Below are 21,271 nucleotides of genomic sequence, written 5' to 3'. Positions count from 1 at the left end.
TTTACAAATAGTGTTATTTACTAAAACAATTCTTGTACAACAGTGCAGTATATCTAAATATATACATATGCCAACATCAAAGGGAGCATCAAAACAAACCAAAACCAAAAATGCACTTTGCTACTGTGTACACTTTATTAAAACCGAAGCAGACTGCAGCAGGCTTCTTTTCTTTTTCATGACAAAGACAAAAATTATTTGGATTTCCAGAAGCACATGCAGGATAGAAGAACAAAAACTCTGACCACCTTTTTGCCAAGGTAGCAGCATGAAAAGTAAACTTTAGATCTGCAATTTTACATAGTTGCAAATGGAATGTTTTAAAACACAAACACCCTAGTTTAAGAAAGGAGGCTTCAGAAACATACATAGTGTTTTTTACATATTGAAGCAAAAAGTACAAATGTCAAGGCCTTCCCATGTTTTACTAAGGTGTTGGACGGTATACACACGGAGGTTAATATTCTTCATTGCAGCTGAAAATGAAAAAGGAGTATCTGTAGCATGGAGTCGGTCAGCTTCACTAAGATCGAATAACAGAGTAAAAAATGATTCTGCCCACTGTTAGCAATGGAGAGGTTTGTAGCAATGGAAGGTTTTGTAACTGTTACTTCACCTTTTTCTTTAAAAAAAAATCTCCTCCCAACTCTTAACTGGAAAAAATATGCTCCCTTGTTCTTCAAAACAGATACATGCATCTTCTCCAAAGGAAGCTGCAGTTAATTAATTAAAGTGCCATTGTAGCTGCTATAATTAGAGACGTTCTTTTTCATTCTGTCTGTGAAACCCAGCAGACAAGGAATAAGGTAAGACCTTTATATGTAAAGACTGCACAGATATCTTCAAAACATGAGTGAAAAGGTGATATTAGAGAAAATTTAAAAAAAAAAAAATGGGAGAATGAGGTATTAAGCAGTTCTCCAGTGTAAATCTGATGTTCCTGCCATCTAGATGAAATCAGAGAACTATAATAGCAGCCTAGATTTGATCACCAAGATACGTGCATGCTATTAAAAGCAAATTTACCTCCTTTGTTATATCTAAGCATCTGCAATCTGGCAGAATTCTCTAAGTTCTGGTTACCGAAATTCATTTCAGTTCTACCCCCCCTCAAAATTCATGGATAGTAACTGTATCACGAGGGCAATACGCTGCTCCACACCTGTTGAGAAGTATGCAGTAATTCTTATATTTTGTCCCTTTTTCCTGTTAGTTTACTGCTGTCGATACGTACTTTGCCCGGTAACATTAAATACACATCTACATGGGTACCAGTTACTAAAGAGAGGTGGGTAAATATGTCGCAACCATTCCTGCAACTGTGCACCCTGGAACACACTGCCATGACATCAGTGCCACAAATTTTAACAGGCCACCTCAGTATTTTTCCTGGGATGCTTTACAGTAAATCTTGACATTTTTGTTATGCCCACATAAATTGAGATGATACACATGGGTAAACAAGCTTCGTTTATAGAAATGAAATGCACAGAAGGCACTTTCCAGAGTTTGCTCCAGTTCATGATAAACAAGCCACTAAAATACCCCTTCTGGAGTTAATTAACATTTTTGTATTCCTTAATGAAAGGGTTAAATAACAAAGGTTTATACAACTATTATGAAAACATTTTAGTCTCTCATTGACAATTTACATGTAAATGAAATGACAATTAAAAAAAATCAGGTCTTCTATTGGAAAATTAATAACATGTCATTTCCAGGGATTCTTAACTTTCAAATAGATTAACTTCCTGACACTTGCTTTATTTACTAAAAAGCTTTTCCATACAGCAGCTGTACATGTACTTTCCCCCTCTCACCCATATTCAGTGCTCAGTACCATAGTAAGACAGAACATACCTCAACTGGGTCAAAACAATGCATAAACGAGGAATCTCAGAATAAATCACAGCAGAGAAGCCCCAGCAATGGCATCTCCAGGTTCTTAACACTAAATCATCTGAGAGGAGGCAAACTGAAATATAATTGCTAAATTATCAGTTAGAGAGGATACGAGAGGATGAGTGAAGGAATTAGTGCAATGACAGCATCTAGCAAGGTAGGAGGAGGCATCACTTTAGAGTACAGTCCAGCATATGGGACGACCAAGTGAGAAGACAAAATAATCTTTTGTGATAAATGAGAAAAATCAACATGAAGCAATACAGTTCCAAATTCAATTTAATCTGAAAATTGCATCTGAAACAGAAAAGGTAGGATGCAACAGGAACTGCATCAGTTGTGGACAATGAAAACTGAATTAAGTCAACTAAAATTCACAATTTGTTACAGCAGATACCTTAGAGCAGTGACTCTAATAAAGGCATGAAGGAAAATAAAAAGCGTCCATCTTTTTTTCAAAACTTTTATTATACTGAATTTATAGTGGCATTGCATTTTAGAAAGTGTTTTTTGGTCACGATGAATACAAATGAAAGGTGATTTTAATTTTCTTCAAGATGGATAAATGCCCAATATAACTAAGTTGGAAAGCAGAAAAACTTAAGATACACGTAAGTTTTCAGTGTTCAAAGGAGAAACCAGGAACAGCATTTCTGCGTGTTAAGGAAAGACGACTTCAAAAATTGTAAAAACAAAGACAAATTAGTAACAAAAGTATCTTTGCTGAGTCATTTCTGTACAGAAGTTCGACAGGGAACATGTGACAACATGTGAAAACCTAAGAATGCAAATAGCCAATGGCAGCCAGACTACTTTGATGCTTCAAGCTCCTCCTTGAATCAGGGCCTAAGAACTACAGAGTAAAAAGTTATTTTCACTTTTGTGTAGAAATTATACACTTCTATACACATTGTCTCTCTGATTTTGGAATAAGGTACCTAAAGCATACAGACAACACTATCTAAATGATACTACATGCCTTTTACAAAGAAAATCACCTCTACAATCTATGAAAAATGATCTATATCTTGAATTCTTTTTTTTTTTCAGTATTTCCTTTCAAATTCCACAGACTGTTGTGATGACACCAAGAACTGAAGTAATGACAGTTTGTGAGGGTGCTTAAGAATTTCTGGAGAAAAAAAATTACATGAAAATACTAGTATCAAAACAGCCAGCTGGCTAGAACATCCCCAACTGGAACACATCAGCTATGGGCACATTTTGTAACCACGCCAGTTAGAAGCTATGCAAAGCAGTCATCTGAAAGCATTAACAGGCAAAATACCAATGTCTGTTAAAATAGTGGAACAAAGACATGTTAGGTAACTGTGAACAGACACAGGAGTGCATGGGACAACTGAGGTCAGCTTATAGTATAATGTACAATTGCAACATTTAATTCCAGAAGCATCACACTAAAATATAGTGCACAAAAGCGAACAATTTCTGACATGCGCACTAATGAGACTGAAAACACAGATCTGATATTGAAGCCATCTAGTATTGCTCTAATTGGAATTAGAGTAGCTGGAAAAGATAAGAGGAAACCAGGATGCATGAACAGACTGAACACAAATGCAAACTAACAGCAGTCTTTGTAGGAGAAACTCTGATCGGGCATATCTAAAATGATCTTCCATCATCATATTCCTTTTGCAGCACCTCAGCTGTAGAAAGAAAGCATCATGCCTTAAAGAACCGCCTGGTTGAGTTACTGAGAAATGCAAGGGTTTAAAAAAGGCTAATGCATGTTGCTGCAGAAGGGAATTCAAAGTAACCTGAAAGTGAATGAAAATAAGATGCCTCATAAATTACTCATACTGTAGAAGGGCTAATAAACTCAAATGGTACAACTGGAAATCGAAACAGATGTTTAAGGCAGAAGTGTTTGTGTAAGAACAGTAAACAGAACAAATTGCTAAGCAAGGCCACAAGAGATAAAATAAAGCCCTGAAGGTTCATTCAGCAAAGTGATTTAAATGTCCATAATTCTCCATGTTTTAATTAAGAAGGCTTGAATAAAGTAGTGTTATTCGTGTTGTGTGTTCCAGTTTAAAACTCCATCATTTCTCCTCCAACTCAATTCCTCTGTCTTTGGTGTAATCTCTACCAACACACATAGAATACAGTTCTGGTTCTCATTGTAAAAAACAACTTGGAAAAAATAAATTATATGATTCTCATGATAAAATGCAAGATCCTGATCTGTTGCATGGTCCCATGATATGCTCAGCAGCCTCTGAATAGTAGTTTTAAGTTATTAATTATATCTGAAGCAGAATCATAATTTGCTGTTATCCCCTCAAATCACTTACTAGTTAACTAGTTTACTTTGGTAGATAAGCCATCTAATACTCATGATACACTTGTGTTCAATTCAAGAAGTAATGAAACCTAGACTCAGGTAAGTTTGTAAATTCATGTAAGGACCTTAGCCTGTAAGTGTAACCATGATATGCAGAATTACAGCTTTTCCTGCATTGGAAAAAGACACCACATGTGTCATAAAACTAGACAAAACTATGAAACATGGTTGTCAGTTCATGGTTAAAATAAAATAGTAAAGTAAATTATTTTTAAACATTGTGTTAAATATATTCACATGATCACCATAGCTATACGAAATGGCCACTACTGCAATCACAAACTATATGTACATAAGAGATATGCCACAACAGTTTGCAAGTGTTGAGTTTTCACAGACTAGCCAATTTTACCAGACATAAATAATGTTGTACCAATTTTTAGGCATTTTAAAAGGAATTAAATGTCCTAAATATACCCATTCCTCTGCAAAATTAAAAACAAAAAAATCCTAAAAAGTCAGTGCAAATTGAACTTGTTCACCAAGATAAGAATCTTATTAAGCTGAGGATAAACAAAGTTTAAGAGATTAAAGGAAGAAACTCATAGAATTGCCAACTGCCTTTAGCAGAGGTTAAATAAGATTAGGAATCAGAAGTCCTGGATCCTATAGTAGAGCCTTCTGTGAGTAACTATGCTGTGGCTGTTGAGGTGGCGGAGGCTGCGGTTGTTGTGGAGGTGCTTGTTGACTGCCTGCTGTCTGTGGCAGAGGTGTAGATGCTAAGTTATAGTTTGGCACCTGGGACATATTAGTTCCAGCATTCTGATAAGCAGCAACATCAACAGTAGCAGGTGGTGGGCTATACACTGAAGCCTGGTTTGAGTAAGTATTTCCAGCAACAGAGCCAACCATTGCGCTGAAAAAAAAGAAAATTTTTAAAAAAAAATTGAAGTTGAATTAACAAACAATTTACCAACAGAACAGCAGCCCCTTATAGCTTCTTCAGCTGTTCTATCTATATATGCAAAAATCTAACTCTGAACACACTGCATATTCAAAACTATAGCCAACGAATATTCCAATTATAACTCAAACACACTCCTCAGATTTAAACATATCTAACACACCTCCCATGGATTTAAAAATAGACTGTGAATCTATACTTTGTTTTAATGTGCAATATGGAATCCCATCTATCTTCCACTCTGCTCATGAAAAAAAAACCAAAACCCAGCCAACTATTTTAAACAGCAAAACAAGAGAGGTGAAGTGTTTGGAAACTATCAATATATGTCTTACTACTCCAAATAATTAACTCCGGAAGGGGATAGAGACTAACAAATACTTTAATAACTCAAGATGGATGTCTCTCCCAACTTTATAAAATACTTTATACAGAGAGTAAAAAAACCAACCCTAATCTTTTCCTAAGGTCAGTTCAAAACTTTTTCACAATACAGGTAGCTTAGCCAAAGCTGAGCATTTTTTGGCATCTACCCAAAATAGAAAGTAATTTGTAGCCCCTTTATATGAGGAAGCTGTATAAGCTTTAGTAAGTGCTCATAGCCCATTCACTACTTTCCCAAAGTGAGCGGAATTCTCCCCATGCTTCCACCCTAAGATATTTGAAGAAAAGAACAATACAATATACACTGTCTCAGAAGTTATGCAAAGCCAGGCAGAGCAGCAGATAGTCTTCGTAATGAAATGTATATTATTATCTAAAGAAAAAATAATTTAAAAATCATCAGCCATGTCTATATAATTTGCTCTAATTTTTCTTTTATATAAAAGAAAATTATATATTTTAAAATTATATAAATTTCTTTTATATAAAATTAAAAACTAGAGAAAATTATAAAAAGAACAAAAAAGTTTGAAGTTTGTCAGGAATTTTTACCACGACACCAATAAAAAGCACACTGGAAATAATTGCACTGAATTATCTTTCAATTGCATTTAAATTTATACTTCCGTAAGAAAAAAAAAATCTCCTTTAACTATTACCTCTAGTCCTTTATGTTTAAATTGATTTAAACTTGAATAGGAAAACATTTAAAATTACTTTGTGTAAGACGCCTGTGCAGGCTGACCAGGCGGTACAGAGCTGGCAGATGGAGTAACTGTGCCTTGGCTGAGAGAAGAGAGCTGTTCAGGAGGAAGACTATAGCCTTGAATATGGCCCATCTGTGCACTCCCAGCCACCAAATACGCATTAGTCTGAGGTTGCCCCGGATAAACCTACAAAGTTAAATAAAGGAATATTAAAAATAAAATACAAGAAAAGTTAGTATTTAATATCTGACTTTAGAACTTAAAAACACTCTCTCAAGCCTTTTATTACAGATGTTTTAATAGAAAGCAACCAATTGCCTTCTATTAAGTGTTGCAGTATGAAAAAGTTACCAAGGACACTATTTACATTTCTAACCTCAGGCTCCAGTACCAAAAAGGTCAAGTAGTTTACTGGAAAACTTGTATTCCAAATTTTATTTTAATGACTATCACTTATGCCAATTAAGAGCTTCTACTTGGGTAGGAAAATACTGAAGGATTTAAACCATGTAACAAATAGCAGTGCAAAGCAGAATACTTTTTGATGCCCAGATAACTTTCACTAAGGTGAATTGCTAAAATGGGAAGCAAATAACGCATTATTTTCATGTCATTAGTTAACCAGTCATGTCATGGAACTGTTGAGACTGCCGTTGTAAAATTGTTTGAGTTAGGAAGAAGGGAAAAAGAGGTCTTAAGAAAATTTCATTTGAAAATAAGGTAATGTTTTACAACTAACTAGAGCAAAAGCTTGCTAGTAGGTGTGCAAACTATCTTCTAAATGAAGACTAAATTTCTGAACCCAACTCTTTTGTTCAATCACTATTTGGCTTAACACAAATTACTAGAAGAAATTATCGGGTCTCATGCACAATTGAGTTCATGTAAGCTTACAATATACAGCCCTCCTATCTTAGGGTTCATGAATCTCAGATTACATATCCATAGAAGGCTTACCAATATTGCAAAAGAATTTTAGAAGGCAACAAAGGCATGAGACCCCCTAACTTTTCATAACTTTACACTGGCTCATCTTTATCCCCAAATCCATTTTCTTCCCTTTATGATTCCCCAGACACATGCCCATTTATAAAACACTAAAATTAATTGATAGGGTCACAAAATGATTGCTTATTATATATGAAAGGAAGACAATGTTCCTCTTAATGACACTGCAAAAAACATACATCCTCATCTTAAAAGACACTGAAAGAAAGTACAAATTTTTACGAAGCTAAAAGAACTAAAACTGCTTCAATGTTTATATAATACTGCATAGGTATTAATAAGTTGGCTTAATTTTTTTTTTACTTGCTTAAAAAGTAAATTATTGAAAAACAGTTTGAAATGTTACATATTCCTGTAAAGAGGAAAAAAATACAGCAAGTATGCATTAGACTATGGAATTAAATACTTAAACGTTTAAAAGACCTTTTACATGGAAATGCTGCCATGAAAGAATTATAATTTTTAACTTCAGTAATTTAAATGCTAAATGCGCTCTATTGATATTTCAAAAAAAAGGAAAAATATTTGAGCAAGTTTTGTAAAAAAGCTAGCTCACATGAAAAACTGTTTATCACTAGTAATTTATAAGAAATCAACCATAGTTCAGTATGTACTTGATAACATCAACGGCTATTAAAGGTTACATACATACCTGAGAGCCAGAAACACCAGACGACTGCATATAATACTGTGGGTTTTGTAGTTTTGCATACATGGAATACATCGGGTCTTCATTCATCAATTTGTTATACAAAGAAAGAGCCTCCATTGCTTTAACATTGAGCTCTGAAAGTTCTGAATGTTTCCTAGAAAATACATTTTACAGCTTATTCTACAATTTGGATAACTTCAGTACAGAACAGACAATACCAGGAAACTTTCATGAGGTGTGATAAGCAACATACTCTTACTGCCTGTGAAGTGATGCCTGACAAGTGCCACAATGTCAAACGGTACAATACTATAAAATATTATGTGCCTAGGAAAAAACTCTTCAGACCTCCTCCCAGATGAGAAGCTACTAATACATGCACCTATTTTCTTTGCCAGTATTCACAGACATGATTAAGATATCGTTAAGTAACAACAGTGGTCTGTCGAAGAATGAATCTTAATTTGAGTTAAAGCACATGTACTTTTTTTTACCTGTCTATATCTTCCAACTTTTCATCTATGAGAGGTCCCATCTGGTGGCACATTGCTAGAATAGAAGGACATTAAAATATATCAGAGTAAGAAAGATTTCCACACTGCAAGTCAGAAAGTATTTTTTTAAAAAAATTATCAGACAGAAATGTGTAGATGCTAGTCCAAAATTTTTTTATAATCTGTATGCCAAAAAAGTTATAGTAACAGTGGCAGCATCACAAACAATTTAAGAATGAGATCCAGCAGATCAGTACAGTTTAAAAATAAAATAAAAATACAACAAAACAAAACACACTTAATATCCAGGGAACCTAAAATTCAAACTATTTTGCATGAAAAAGCTCAGGTAAATCTGATAGGTGATCTCTTCTTCAAGGAAGAAAATTTGCCACTGAAACCTAGATCACGTGCTCAACTAACATTATTACAAATGAATGGGAAAACAGGTTGCAATAATTGAAGTCATCTGCACATCAAAGACACCAATAGCACATTGCTATCTCACTGAAATGCTAACTGGGGGAAGGGGTTTTTTTTCAAACTGTTAATATGTGCAAAAAGCAACTCAACAACTTACTAGAAGTAAAATGGAAAAGCATTAAAATAAATAAAAATGCACCCCCCACCAATTTTCACCACAAGGACATGCTGTTCATGTAATTGCCAAGCAGATCACAGTTAACTAACAGTAAGACTGAGTTTGTCAAATGTAAAACAGACAAGGAAGCTGAAAGAGGATACTACAGTTTAGCCCCACTCCAGAATGCAAAATGTGCCGACTTATCCAAGCAATGAACTATTTAATAATCAAGAGATGTGTTTAATCCCAAGAGCCACTCGACATTCAAACTGAGAGATGAAAAAAAAAGATTCAGCCATCAAATATGACCTATATGCATTATAAACAGCTCTGGAACACTGTCTTCACTTCCAGTTTTCCGAAATTAGAGATGCAGAAGGTCCTGAAAGCCTCTGGGCCACGATGGGTGAAAGGGCATCACTGATGTGTTCCTTGAGGGCAACTCCAGGTGAAAGAGGAGTTGTATGAAAGGCACCCATTGCTTCTTTGAACCTGGGATCAGTAATATATTGGCAGAAATGCTAGGAAAAGATGTAAAACCTGGTGTAAGTTCTGCCTATTTTTATGTATAACACAAAGGGTGGTAAAAGGCATGACAAGGATTGCTTTAGATGTCTGTACGCTAACACGATGACTGCCCTGCAGCCAACCACAAACCCCAGGGCCCTGAAAGCATTGAGATGAGCTCTCCAATTTGAATACATTTATGACTGGACATCTGGATGACAGAAGAAAATGAAGTGGTTTTTTGCCAAATATTAATCAGCACCTGCCACCACTGGTAGCAACCCTAGATCCAACACGCATCTATAACAAAATTCCCAGAAACGATGCCAAAAATAGTAGCTACCCAAGGCCTACCTGAGTGTAGAGCAAGTGCAGTCTTGAATATGGCATTGAAGAACTATACAGAGCAATATGTTTGGCAAGCGCTCTTGTAGGTAGCTGGGGAGCGATCATCTGACTACATAACAGCTTTCAGATTCTAGGATTAGTCCCATGGTTTAATATAAAATCCATCATTGTTCTAATGATCTCACAATGCATTTTGAAAGGAGATCCTAATGTAAGCCATATCTGGAGGTCGGTTAACAAGCATATCTCTAACTTCTTTGCCTCTGTCCTGGACCAGGAGTAGGCAATCCACTTCTTAGGTAACAGCCTCTATAACTATATTTGGTACTTTAAAGAATAAAAACATTCATGTTTCTTTTTACCTCTCCTTTAGCTTTAGTGGAACTAGAATATGTGCAGACACATCACTGATGTGTAGTTCCTACAAAAGGATTCATTTAAAGGTATGATGGTGTGGAAAAAATGGGAGATATCCAAAAGCTTACAAGTTTATGTACTTTTTCCTGATTAAAGATCTGGAATCTGCCATTTTCTTAACAAAGTCTGGTTCTATCTGAACTGTCAATTTAAGCCAATGCTCTGTCTCGTAATGGGTAAGTTTCGTTACTTTCTTCTCCAAAGTCCCCCTCCAAATTTTTTTTCTGTATCTGTAACCCAGATAGAATGGTCTATAATGCCTCTTTGAAGAGGTAGTCTGAATAATTTGAATCTAAAGGACTACTGTAATTTGTAGCACTCTATAAGGTATTTGCTAATATTAAAGTCCTATAGAAATACACATGCAAGTGAAAAGCATGTGGGAGACCCACAGGTCTATTCTAAGCCTCAGTAGTATTTCTGCTTCCTCTCATACAATTTTCCTTACAGTCCTTTTGCAGCTCATGCTGTGCTACTCCATGGAGGAAAAAACCATGGATGAATAAGACTGAATTAAGTATTCCTGGGTCTTGAAAAGGAAAAGAGTATGGAATACAGTTTCCTTAAGAGAGAAGTGGGCTTGGTTTAATTTAAAATTTTGCACTTCCTTCTCTTAGATGTGGGAAAGAGGAAGTGAGAAGATAATTACAGCTCAGGCACTTTTCTCAGGCATGCCTGTGGTGTGCACATGAAGCTGAAGCAGTTTCACCTTAGTTTCAATTTGTTTTGATATAGGTAATTACTAGAGAGGAAAACAACAACAAAAAGACTTATGAGATTTTCTTACCCTCAAGATGAAGCAATTCTGGGAGGTCTGGCTGGTCATCAGATGGATCTGCACTTTGCAACATCTGCAACAGTTGATCCATTTTATCCTAGAACACAAATTATGTATTTAGGGCGTATGTGGGGGGGAGAATTAACACTTTCAGGATAGTACATTAAAGCAGCTATTTACAACAGCCATTTGGATCTCTTGGGACCTGGAAATCATCTGGACTAACTTTAAGAAAATACAAATCAGATGTGCTACTTTACAGGAATGAAAATGCTTGAACAAGGAAAAGCTAAATGGTAAAAATTATTAGTAGTAACAAGTGGAATGTGCAGAATACCCCTTTATTCCTAAAAGTCTTTCTAAACAGTATTTTCTGAGCAGTTTCTATTTTTCAATTCTAGTTATTACATATGCAATACTACCACCTAGTGGGATCAGTGCAAATGTTTTGACAGAATACATTGAAAGAGTACTTTAATAAGAAATGGGTACTTCAAACCAAATTCATTGAAAAACTATCCTGCATTTTCTAAGTGTATGAGGCCTATCAGCACATGAGCAATGTCATTACTAATATATATGAAAGGGATTTTTTTAAAATCATGTTTGGAGGGGTTACAAGGTTGACTTCAGAATAAGTCATCCTTGATTAACCAGTTTAAGTGCAACCCATTTATAAAAATGCAAAATGGTAGAAAATTAACAGGCATAAACTCTTGGAAAAGTGTCTTGGAGTGAACTATATTGCTTAACCAAACATTATATGTAAATGATTAAAAATCACTTTTAAAGGCTATTTATTTGATAGTACTCAGCTTAGCAGGTCAGAGTTACACAGCTTGTATCAAAGTGGAAACTAAAATCATGTTTTTTCCTCCCTAACCCCAGGAAAGGAAGAAAGAAGCCAAATGAACTACTCCCTTAAAAATTATACTATGATAATTTTAAAAACAAAATAAGACACTAAAACGTAAACTAATGTGGAATAACAGAAGACAAAAGCTGGAAGGCACCTCGAGGCAGGCCTGAGATAAGCTATTTCAGCAGATTACAAAGTAACTTATAATTCTTGGGAGGAAAAGTATTTGAGGCAGGAGATAAATAGGACTTTAGGAAGGCAGTAACTGATTTTTCATTTCAAAAAACAATGGCAGAACTCAAGTTGAGAAAGAAATGGAAGGTCATGAGAGAGAAAGCAAAAAAATCTGAAGAGAACAGTTTTAAACCTCCTGGGAGAGAAAGGAGAAAAAAAAAAAAAAAAAAGGCAGGGAAAAACATCCTAGGCTGAGAGTCCCTGGGAACCTTGCAGAATCACTGCATTGAGATTGTGCAAATCTCATTAAATATTACTTACAGAGCAACAAAAAGGTCACAGTTTTCAGAGAAGGAAGGAGATCTTTCAGACTGGGGGAAGACAGTGGTGGTTATACTGGAAATAAATCTAAGCCTGTACTCAAGATGGGTATCTCTGATGTATCCCGAAATACTTAAAGCAAAACTTGAAAGCAAATGTGCCACTCCAGCCAAGCTTTTAGTTTGGAGGTGAACAGCTGTACAATCCTGGAGTAGTGCCCTAAATGGAATGCAGTTTCCAAATTCAGTTTCAGAAATTCCTAAGAACTTCAAGACACATGAACAAATCAGAATACTGCAGATTTTTTTTTTTTTTTTAAATTAAATCAACTTTCCCTTCCCATTAGCTTTTGATTATGTTCTCCTGATGTTTCAAATTGTTTTTGAGGTACAGGATGAAAAGGTTAAATGTCACATATTTAAATGTAACAGCAGTTGAAAATCGTATCACACTTACTTCATCAATATAAACTGGTTCAGGCTCAGGTTCTATTGTCTCTACTTGAACTTCATCACTGAACTGCACTGTTTTCTTCTCAGCTTTCACTGTAAGATTAAACAGACAGATTTTATTTTATAAAATAAAAATAAGCAAAACAACATAAAGGCTATAGAGCTAGCGTGTTGCCTAAGTTTTTTGCATTTGAAACATCTACTGTGAAAATTTAAAAAAAATTAGTATTTTGTTGACTTTTGAAGGACAAAAACATCTCCATAGACTTAAACAATTTCCATAAACAAATCTGTAAATTGCATAAAAATGACATCAGCTCACAAAAGGTCAATAGAAACATGTTTTAGCAAGTAAACTTCTTCATCATAGCCTCCCTGCATGTAACATACTTATAAGTCATCAGGAAAACAGGCGAAGAGAGAGCGACTGGAAGAAATAGGGCTAATGATTCAAGTTTAAAAAAAAACTGGTAAAATCCTCTATGACAAACTGGAGTCTTCTTTTCTCCAGAGCAAAGCATAGAATTGAACGTTCTCAAATTTTGCTATTTCTTCTCCATCAAATAGTACATACAGAAGCATCTCACTCCTCTGTAGGGGAGGCCACAACAAAAGACCTGCCAAATACTACTCTTATCATACTACTCTTATCAGTTAGTCTTAACATAGAACAGATGACTCCTACAGCATGTAATTCTGGTGAGCTGCTCATACCTTTGGCACGCTCATATTGAGATCACAGGAGATTAATCTTGCAAACCCATCAGATTTACAGAAATCAGTTCTAGCATCTTAAGACCTTCTCTAATATTTAGTATTTTTAATAAATATTTAGATTAGGTTAGACTGATATAAACAGATACAAGAAGATAATCAGTATGCAGAAAAAAAATAATCTTTCATTATGCAGACATACATACCTACAGTAGGTAGGTTTCTTGAATTGTTTGAACAGTGGTAATCTCTCTCTGACGCCCATCCGGCCTTCAGTTTTTCCTTGATTAGATATGTACCATTGCAACCAGGCAAAAAGGCAATTTGGAAAAAAAATGCTGATGCCTACATTTATCTAGGTGTCAATGGAGTTGTTACATGGAAGTTACTGACCAAGTCAGCAGTAGGCAGCATCATATTTTTTAGCAGATGCCAACTCAGGCAACCGTGGTCTGACACAAAGATATGACTGTTGTTTTTGAGATAATAGCAAGAGCTCTTCAGTTTTACTTCAAGTATCACATTAACTTGCAACTGAACTCTACCACAAGGGAAAGGAAATAGGGAAAGTACATCGCTACAGAAATATCCCTTGGGCCCTGGCAAGGCTTAACATATATACATAAATGTAGTATTACTTACTCATTTCTGGCTCAGCAGAGAGATCAGCTGTTACAAAATTAGATGGAAACAATCCTACACCCTGATGAGTTTCACCTTTCCACCAATTTGGATCACTAAAGATAAAAATAATTAAAAACCCTATACATTAAAAAAAAAACCATACTCACATGGAATTTACCTAAGAATTGCACTTTACAAGGCATTTATATTACTTGTACATAAATACAATTTGTATATACACAGAAATCTTTATGCAAGAATCTTTATGCAGCTACATTTGTATGTAAAAATCTAGGAGGTAACTAAATAATGTATTAATATGTAAATATATTTTATTGCAATTGTATTCCAATGTATGCTTCTACATAGCTACTCTCCACTGATTTTTACAGTCTAATATACTTGTAGTAGGTATTCTATACAAATTACCTGTCATCAAGGATAGTTATAAGTTCTCCAGCTTTAAAAGTTAATTCGTTGTCTTCAGCAGCCTCAAAATCATAGATTGCACGAACCTTTCGGCCCTCGTGTTTGTGATTTGTTAAAAGGCTTGAGGTGCTCGGATACAAACTGGAAAGTGTTGTTTGCTGTTGCCTTTGTTCTTTTAATGACAGTTCAATAGCTACAAAAGAAGAGTTATTGACATGAAAATTCCCTATAAAAATGGGTTGAATTATATGAAAATTTAACTCTGTGAAAACTTTTAGTATAAATCCATTCCTATTGCATCATAATCAACTTCTGCCTTTCACTTAGAAATAATGGTAAAAACCAAAAAGATGTTTTACAACTGAAGACCACAATTCTGCCCATAGATTCACTGAGGCTTTCAACATGGACAGGATGGATAAATAGCACTTAAGCACAAACACGATAACTCAGTGAAGTCATCCATTTTTTAGTATTATATTATCATCTTGAACTGATGTAAAGTATTTATATTTACATTCTTACTAGCACGCACATGATGTTCAACTTTTCCAGATCGCTTGAAACATTAAAAAGATACAGCTGTTCAGGTACACATTGTTCCTCTGTTAGATTAGAGTCTTTAGCCTGAATTAAGAAAATCAGAGAATCGCACAGATTGGTTGAAGTTGAAGACACCTCTGGAGGTCATCTTGTCCAATCACCTGCTCAAGCAGGGCCACCTAGAGCTGGCTGCCAAGGATCACGTCCAGACGGCTTTTGAATATCTCCAAGGATGGAGACTCCACAACCTCCCTGGGCAATCTGTACCAGTGCTCAGTCACCCTTACAGTAAATAAGTGCCTCCTTAATTCATAATTAAGAAAAAAAAATTTCCTTAGACAAGCAAAATTCTGTCCATTCCTGTTCCCTCCCTATCATTCCTTGAGTAATTTTACATTTCTTGGTCATTTTCAATTAAGGTTCACTGAACAGAAAGTTTTCACTCATATTAAACTCCTCCAAGTTTGTGGAAAAAATGATCATGTTTAAGAAGGGACAGAATGGGACACAAAAAACAAAGGAACAAACATTAGAGAACCCATGCAGAATCTGAACTTTTAAGAAACAAATCCCTTGAAAAGGAGACCTTGGTGGGTCAACCAAATCACCATTAGTAACATATACAGATGGGCTAATGGTAATTTAAATAAATCAATGTTATATTAGATAATAGCTAAATAAAAAAAATATTCTGTCAAAGATGAGAAACTGCAAACATCCACCAACTACTAGCACACGAACTTCACGCATACTGAAAGCCATGCCACACACAAGGGCTAACATTTGATGTCTCTGGATTGCTGAAGTTTGACCTCAAGAAGCAGTATCTAAACCACAAAGATCAATCCACTCTAAGAATAAGTCTTCACACGTCTGGTATAGGATCATTAAATGACCTTTAAATATACTTTAGTACAACAGTAAATCAAAAGAAACCAACCTAGTTTTGTTTACAGGGACTGCAGTGAGACATTTAACAGCCACTTACACTTACAGCAATCAAAGCTTTATAGTACAGAAGCAGCATTCAAAGGAATAAAAGTTTTAAGTAATACCAAGTTATACCCAAAATGCTGAATACAACTGTGCATACAACTTATACTATAATCCTTATTTGCTCCTTCTATCAAATGCTTATATTGCAAATGAATGTGCTTCACTTGCCCCAGGATGAAGGAAAATGCAAGTCCAGAACTTGTAATAAACATTTCCATATTGGAGCATGTCCTTCACACGAGATTTTGCAAATCTTTTACTCTGTTGTTTCAGTTTGGCAAGGGGAAAAAAAAAATTAAACCCAGGATATTTTCATATTTTTTACCCATAGGATAGTTTTAATCTCTAACACCCTAGGAAGGGTACAAAACAAAAGGAATAGAAATCATAACCACAATTCATAAATATACTATTCACATAGAGGAAGGAAGCAAAACATTTGTTCCTTCTTTATTAGATATTTACTAATATATTCATCAGGTCAGCAAGTAAACACACTCACCTTTAGCTAAATCCTCCTCTTCCTTTTTGTTGGCTACTGTACCAGGATCTTTGGCAACTAGAGCTGGACTTGCTTTTGCCTGTTCAGCAGCCTAGCCAAAAGTGAAAGATGTAAAAATGAATTCAACATAATACATGGCATTAAGTTCACTGTTTTGATTTGTATTCATCTGCAATATAGAATCTAAAGTAAATTAGAACATTTCATGCCTCAGAGGAATGTTTTATTAAGACAAGAGAGATTTCATTTTGTTTGTCAAATACATTATAGAATTCAAGACTACAAACTGTAAACTACAGAACAGAGGACAAAAAGAATTTGTGACACTCTTTAAGAACAAGCACAAATTTAATATACCTGTGAACCAATAGCTGGGAAAGTAACTCCTTGCTCCTTAAGATTTTTTATCATAGCAGATATTAAACTAAGCTGTGGGTCATTCTTGAATTCATCAGTCCATTCCACCATAAGGGCTTTCAGCTTCTCACAAACTTTTGGATGACCCTGCAAAGCACGGTAGAAACTAGTTAAATAATGTAGAAATCTGTTCTTAATTCCTTAATTTCAAATAATTTCATGTTACTGTCAATATAAACTATATAGACATTTTATTTTGAAGTCAAGTGTATCACTAAGGGATATCTTTATTAGAAAGGGAGAATAGTACACCAGCATTGTGTTTGTACTAGTACAATATGTACTAGGCCCAAAATAAAGTAAAACAAGGTTATATAAAAGCCCTGTATTATCTCCTTTTCACCACATCTGTAGTCTGTGTTTCATTGCTGTTATTTAATGTGAAAATTAATTTGCATATTTATAAATTAACACATCACACCTCCCCTGAAAGGAATACATAAGTAACTGTAGTGTGAAGTGGAATTCAGGAAGTTCTTTCTCACAGCCACAGTCTTCCCAGTAATCATGTATCTTTCCCCCCCCCAAAATTTCCAGTATTCCAAAAGTAGATTCTATTCCGCTTTCAGATTACCCCAATTCTCTGATTTAGCTTTTCTATGAATTGTACAAACAAATGTACTACATTACCTTATTCAACACATTGCTTACTTCACTGGCAAAATCTCTTGAACAGACTTCTAAATGAAAGATTTTACCACAGTTTGATACACATGCTCCTAGAAGCTAAAAAAAGAAGGATTAATACCCAGAGAAGATTTTTTGCAATATAACTTTTCAGGAATGAAAAGCACTACATTAAAAAGAACCTACTGTTAATGCTTGCATAGCAACATGGGGATCTTTATGGTTCACTCTCTTCATAATAGAACGGAGACAGTCCTTAGGCCTGAAAAAAAAAAAAAAAGACAGTTTTTAAAAAATGTAACGGAATGAACATTTCCTATTGCACACATGACAATGCATGACACCATTAACAGAGAGCAAGCTCTCCCAAACATCGTCAATAAATTATTTAGTGGCTTTTAAGTGCAACATTAAAAAAATACATCAACACTACTAACAATCATAGCCATTTCTATCTGTAGGATTGCTAGCTTGCTTAGCTAGTTTCTTTCAAAACCTCTAAGTTACATTACCTTTTGTAGTTAGTGAGAATTACTGTAAATACTCCAGAAACACATAAAATCCCTTACAATTAGAGAACTGCAAGTCTTTGCAGTCCGTGCACCTACTCCTCTGTATTTGGCATACGCATCTAAGAACATTTGTGCCTTTAAACTAAAGTTGCCAGGGGAGGGGAACCTCAGTCCATCCCACTCCTACCAGTTTGATGCCAGCGCCAGCAATAAATGCCCAGAGCTGGGAATAGGATCACAGGTCAGGGGGAGAGCACCTGAAATGCAGCACAAAGGAATTCCACACACTCCAGCCAGTCAGCCAGCTTCATCAGGTGCTCAACTGAAATGTCTCCTGCAAACGCATGTAGCATGGGGAATAAACAAGAAGAGTTGGAGATTTGCACACAGCTGCAGGGCTGTGATATTACTGGCATCATGGAGACATGTTGGAATGGAAGGATTCAGGGTCTTTAGGAAGGGCAGGTGGGGGAGAGGAGGAGGGGTGTTGCCCTCTATGTCAATGACCAGCTGTGACCAGCTGGAGTGCATGGAGCTCCATTTGGGGATGGATGAGGAGCTGACCAAGAGCTTACAGGTCAGGATTAAAGGGAGGGCAGGGACAGCGGACATTATAGTGGGGGTCTGCTACAGGCCACCCAACTAGCAAGACCAAGTAGATGAGGCCCTCTATGGACAGATAGGAGCAGCCTCATGTTCACAAGCCCTGGTCCTCATGAGGGGTCTCAACCACCCCAATATCTGTTGGAGGGACAACACAGCAGGGCATAAGCAATCCTGGAATGCATTGATGATAACTTCCTTCTCCAAGTGACATAGGAGCCATCAAGGAGAGGTGCCATATTGGACCTTGTTCTCACCAACATAACAAGGAGGGGCTGGTGGGGAATGTGAAGTTCAAGGGCAGCCTTGGCTGCAGTGACCATGAAATAGTGGAGTTCAAGATCCTCAGGGCAGTAAGGAGGGTGCACAGCAAGCTCACTGCCTCGGACTTCAGCAGAGCAGACTTTGGCCTCTTCAGGGATCTGCTTGGTAGACTACCATGGGACAAAGCCTGGGAGGGAAGAGGGGCCCAAGAAAGCTGGTTAGTATTCAAGGATCACCTCCTCCAAGTGATGCATCCCAACAAAGAGGAAATCAGGCAAAAACGCCTGGAGGCCTGCACAGATGAACAAGGAGCTCCTGGACAAACTCAAACACAAAAAAGAAGCCTACAGAGGGCAGAAGCAAGGGCAGGCAGCCTGGGCAACGTAAACCTGGCCAGGGATGTCAAGGGCAACAAGAAAAGCTTCTATAGGTATATGAGTGATAAAAGGTAGACTAGGGAAAATGCAGGCCCTCTCTGGAAGGAAACAAGAGACCTGGTAACCCAGGACATTGAGAAGGCTGAGGAGAGGTTTTTGCTTCAGTCTTCACTGGCAAGTGCTCTAGCCACACTGCCCAAGTCACAGAAGGCAAAGGTAGGGACTGCCCACTGTAAAGGAAGATCAGGTTCAAGACCATCTAAGGAATCAGAAGGTGCATGAGTCCACAGGACCTGATGAGATGCACCCACAGGTCCTGAAGGAACTGGCAGATGAAGTTGCTAAGCCACTATCCATCATACCTGAGAAGTCGTAGCATTCCGGTGAAGTTCCCACTGACTGGAAAAGGGGAAACATAACCCCCATTTTTAAAAAGGGAAAAAAGGAAGATCCAGGGAACTACAGGCCAGTCAGTCTCACCTCTGTGCCTGGCAAGATCATGGAGCAGATCGGTATTGGGACCAATGCTGTTTAACATCTTTGTCAGGGACACGGACAGTGGGATTTAGTGCACCCTCAGCAAGTTTGCCAACAACACCAAGCTGTGTGGTGTGGTCGACTCGCTGGAGGGAAGGGATGTCATCCAGAAGGACCTTGACAGGCCTTAGAGGTGGGCCCGTGTGAACTGCATGAAGTTCAATAAGGCCAAGTGCAAGGTCCTGCACATGGGTTGGCACAATCCCAAGCAACTAGAGCCTGGGAGGAGAATGGATTGAGAGCAGTCCTGAGGTGAGGGACTTGGGGGTGTTGGTGGACAAGAAGCTCAACATGACCTGGCAATGTGCACTTGCAGCCCAGAAAGCCAACCATATTCCTGGGTTGCATCAAAAGAAGCGTGACCAGCAGGTCAAGGGAGGTGATTCTGCCTGTCTACTCAGCTCTCACAAGACCCCACCTGGAGTACTGTGTCCAGCTCTGGGGTCCCCAGGACAAGAAAGACATTGAGCTGTTGCAGCGAGTTCAGAGGAGGGTCACAAAGGTGATCAGAGGGCTGGAGCACCTCTCCTATGAAGACAGGCTGAGAGAGTTGTGCTTGTTCAACCTGGAGAAGAGAAGGCTCTGGGGAGACCTTAGAGCAGCCTTCCAGTACCTGAAGGGGCCTACAGGAAAGCTGGAGAGGGACTGGTTACAAGGGCGTGGAGTGACAGGATGAGAGGTAATGGTTTTAAACTGAAAGAAGGTAGATTTAGATTAGATATTAGGAAGAAATTCTCTGCTGTGAGGGTGGTGAGACACTGGAACAGGTTGCCCAGAAAAGTTGTGGATGCCCCATCCCTGGAAGTGTTCAAGGCAAGGTTGGATGGGGCTTTGGGCAACCTCGTCTAGTGGAGGGTGTCCCTGCCCGGGGGCGGGGGGGGCGGGGCAGTGGTTGGAACTAGATGATCTTGAAGGTCCCTTCCAATCCAAACCATTCTGTGATTCTGTGATTCTATTGAACTCATATCCAAGAGCTAACATGAAACTTAAGTACAAGCTACACCACTGCTTGGCTATACTATATCTGGAAGCGTCTACATTTTACAGAAATGTCCACTTCATATTTACTAGTATTAACTATAGAAAACTTTCGTACAGCAAGACTACATATCACTCAGTGTATACCTTCATATAACCAATTATTACAAATGAACGCTATAAGGCAAGAACTGCCTGTGATCTATTAATTATGCAAGACTTCTCATATGTTCACTTTAATTGAGAAAGAATGCATGCTAATATTTCCAGAAATAACTGCTTTTTTAAAA

At 37.1% G+C, this 21,271-nt stretch overlaps 1 protein-coding gene across 2 annotated transcripts in view; it reads right to left on the bottom strand.

Moving 5' to 3' along the window:
* Nucleotides 1-2,935: 2,935 nt before the first annotated feature.
* Nucleotides 2,936-21,271, bottom strand: part of STAM (signal transducing adaptor molecule) — a 33,308-nt gene continuing 14,972 nt past the window's right edge. For both annotated transcript variants that reach the window (XM_075746305.1, XM_075746306.1), the window contains exons 3-14: nt 17,897-17,972; nt 17,714-17,809; nt 17,024-17,170; nt 16,667-16,757; nt 14,626-14,818; nt 14,215-14,309; nt 12,863-12,951; nt 11,062-11,149; nt 8,420-8,474; nt 7,926-8,079; nt 6,276-6,451; nt 2,936-5,126 (exon numbers count right to left, since the gene is read on the bottom strand). In XM_075746305.1, the coding sequence (XP_075602420.1) occupies nt 4,877-5,126; nt 6,276-6,451; nt 7,926-8,079; nt 8,420-8,474; nt 11,062-11,149; nt 12,863-12,951; nt 14,215-14,309; nt 14,626-14,818; nt 16,667-16,757; nt 17,024-17,170; nt 17,714-17,809; nt 17,897-17,972 (1,510 nt within the window). In that variant the 3' untranslated portion in view covers nt 2,936-4,876. The remainder of the gene's footprint in view (nt 5,127-6,275; nt 6,452-7,925; nt 8,080-8,419; nt 8,475-11,061; nt 11,150-12,862; nt 12,952-14,214; nt 14,310-14,625; nt 14,819-16,666; nt 16,758-17,023; nt 17,171-17,713; nt 17,810-17,896; nt 17,973-21,271) is intronic.

This window comes from Balearica regulorum, chromosome 2 (genome assembly GCF_011004875.1).
Source record: "Balearica regulorum gibbericeps isolate bBalReg1 chromosome 2, bBalReg1.pri, whole genome shotgun sequence".
In the NCBI taxonomy this organism is placed as follows: Eukaryota; Metazoa; Chordata; class Aves; order Gruiformes; family Gruidae; genus Balearica; species Balearica regulorum.
This window is presented reverse-complemented; position numbering and strand designations above follow the sequence as displayed.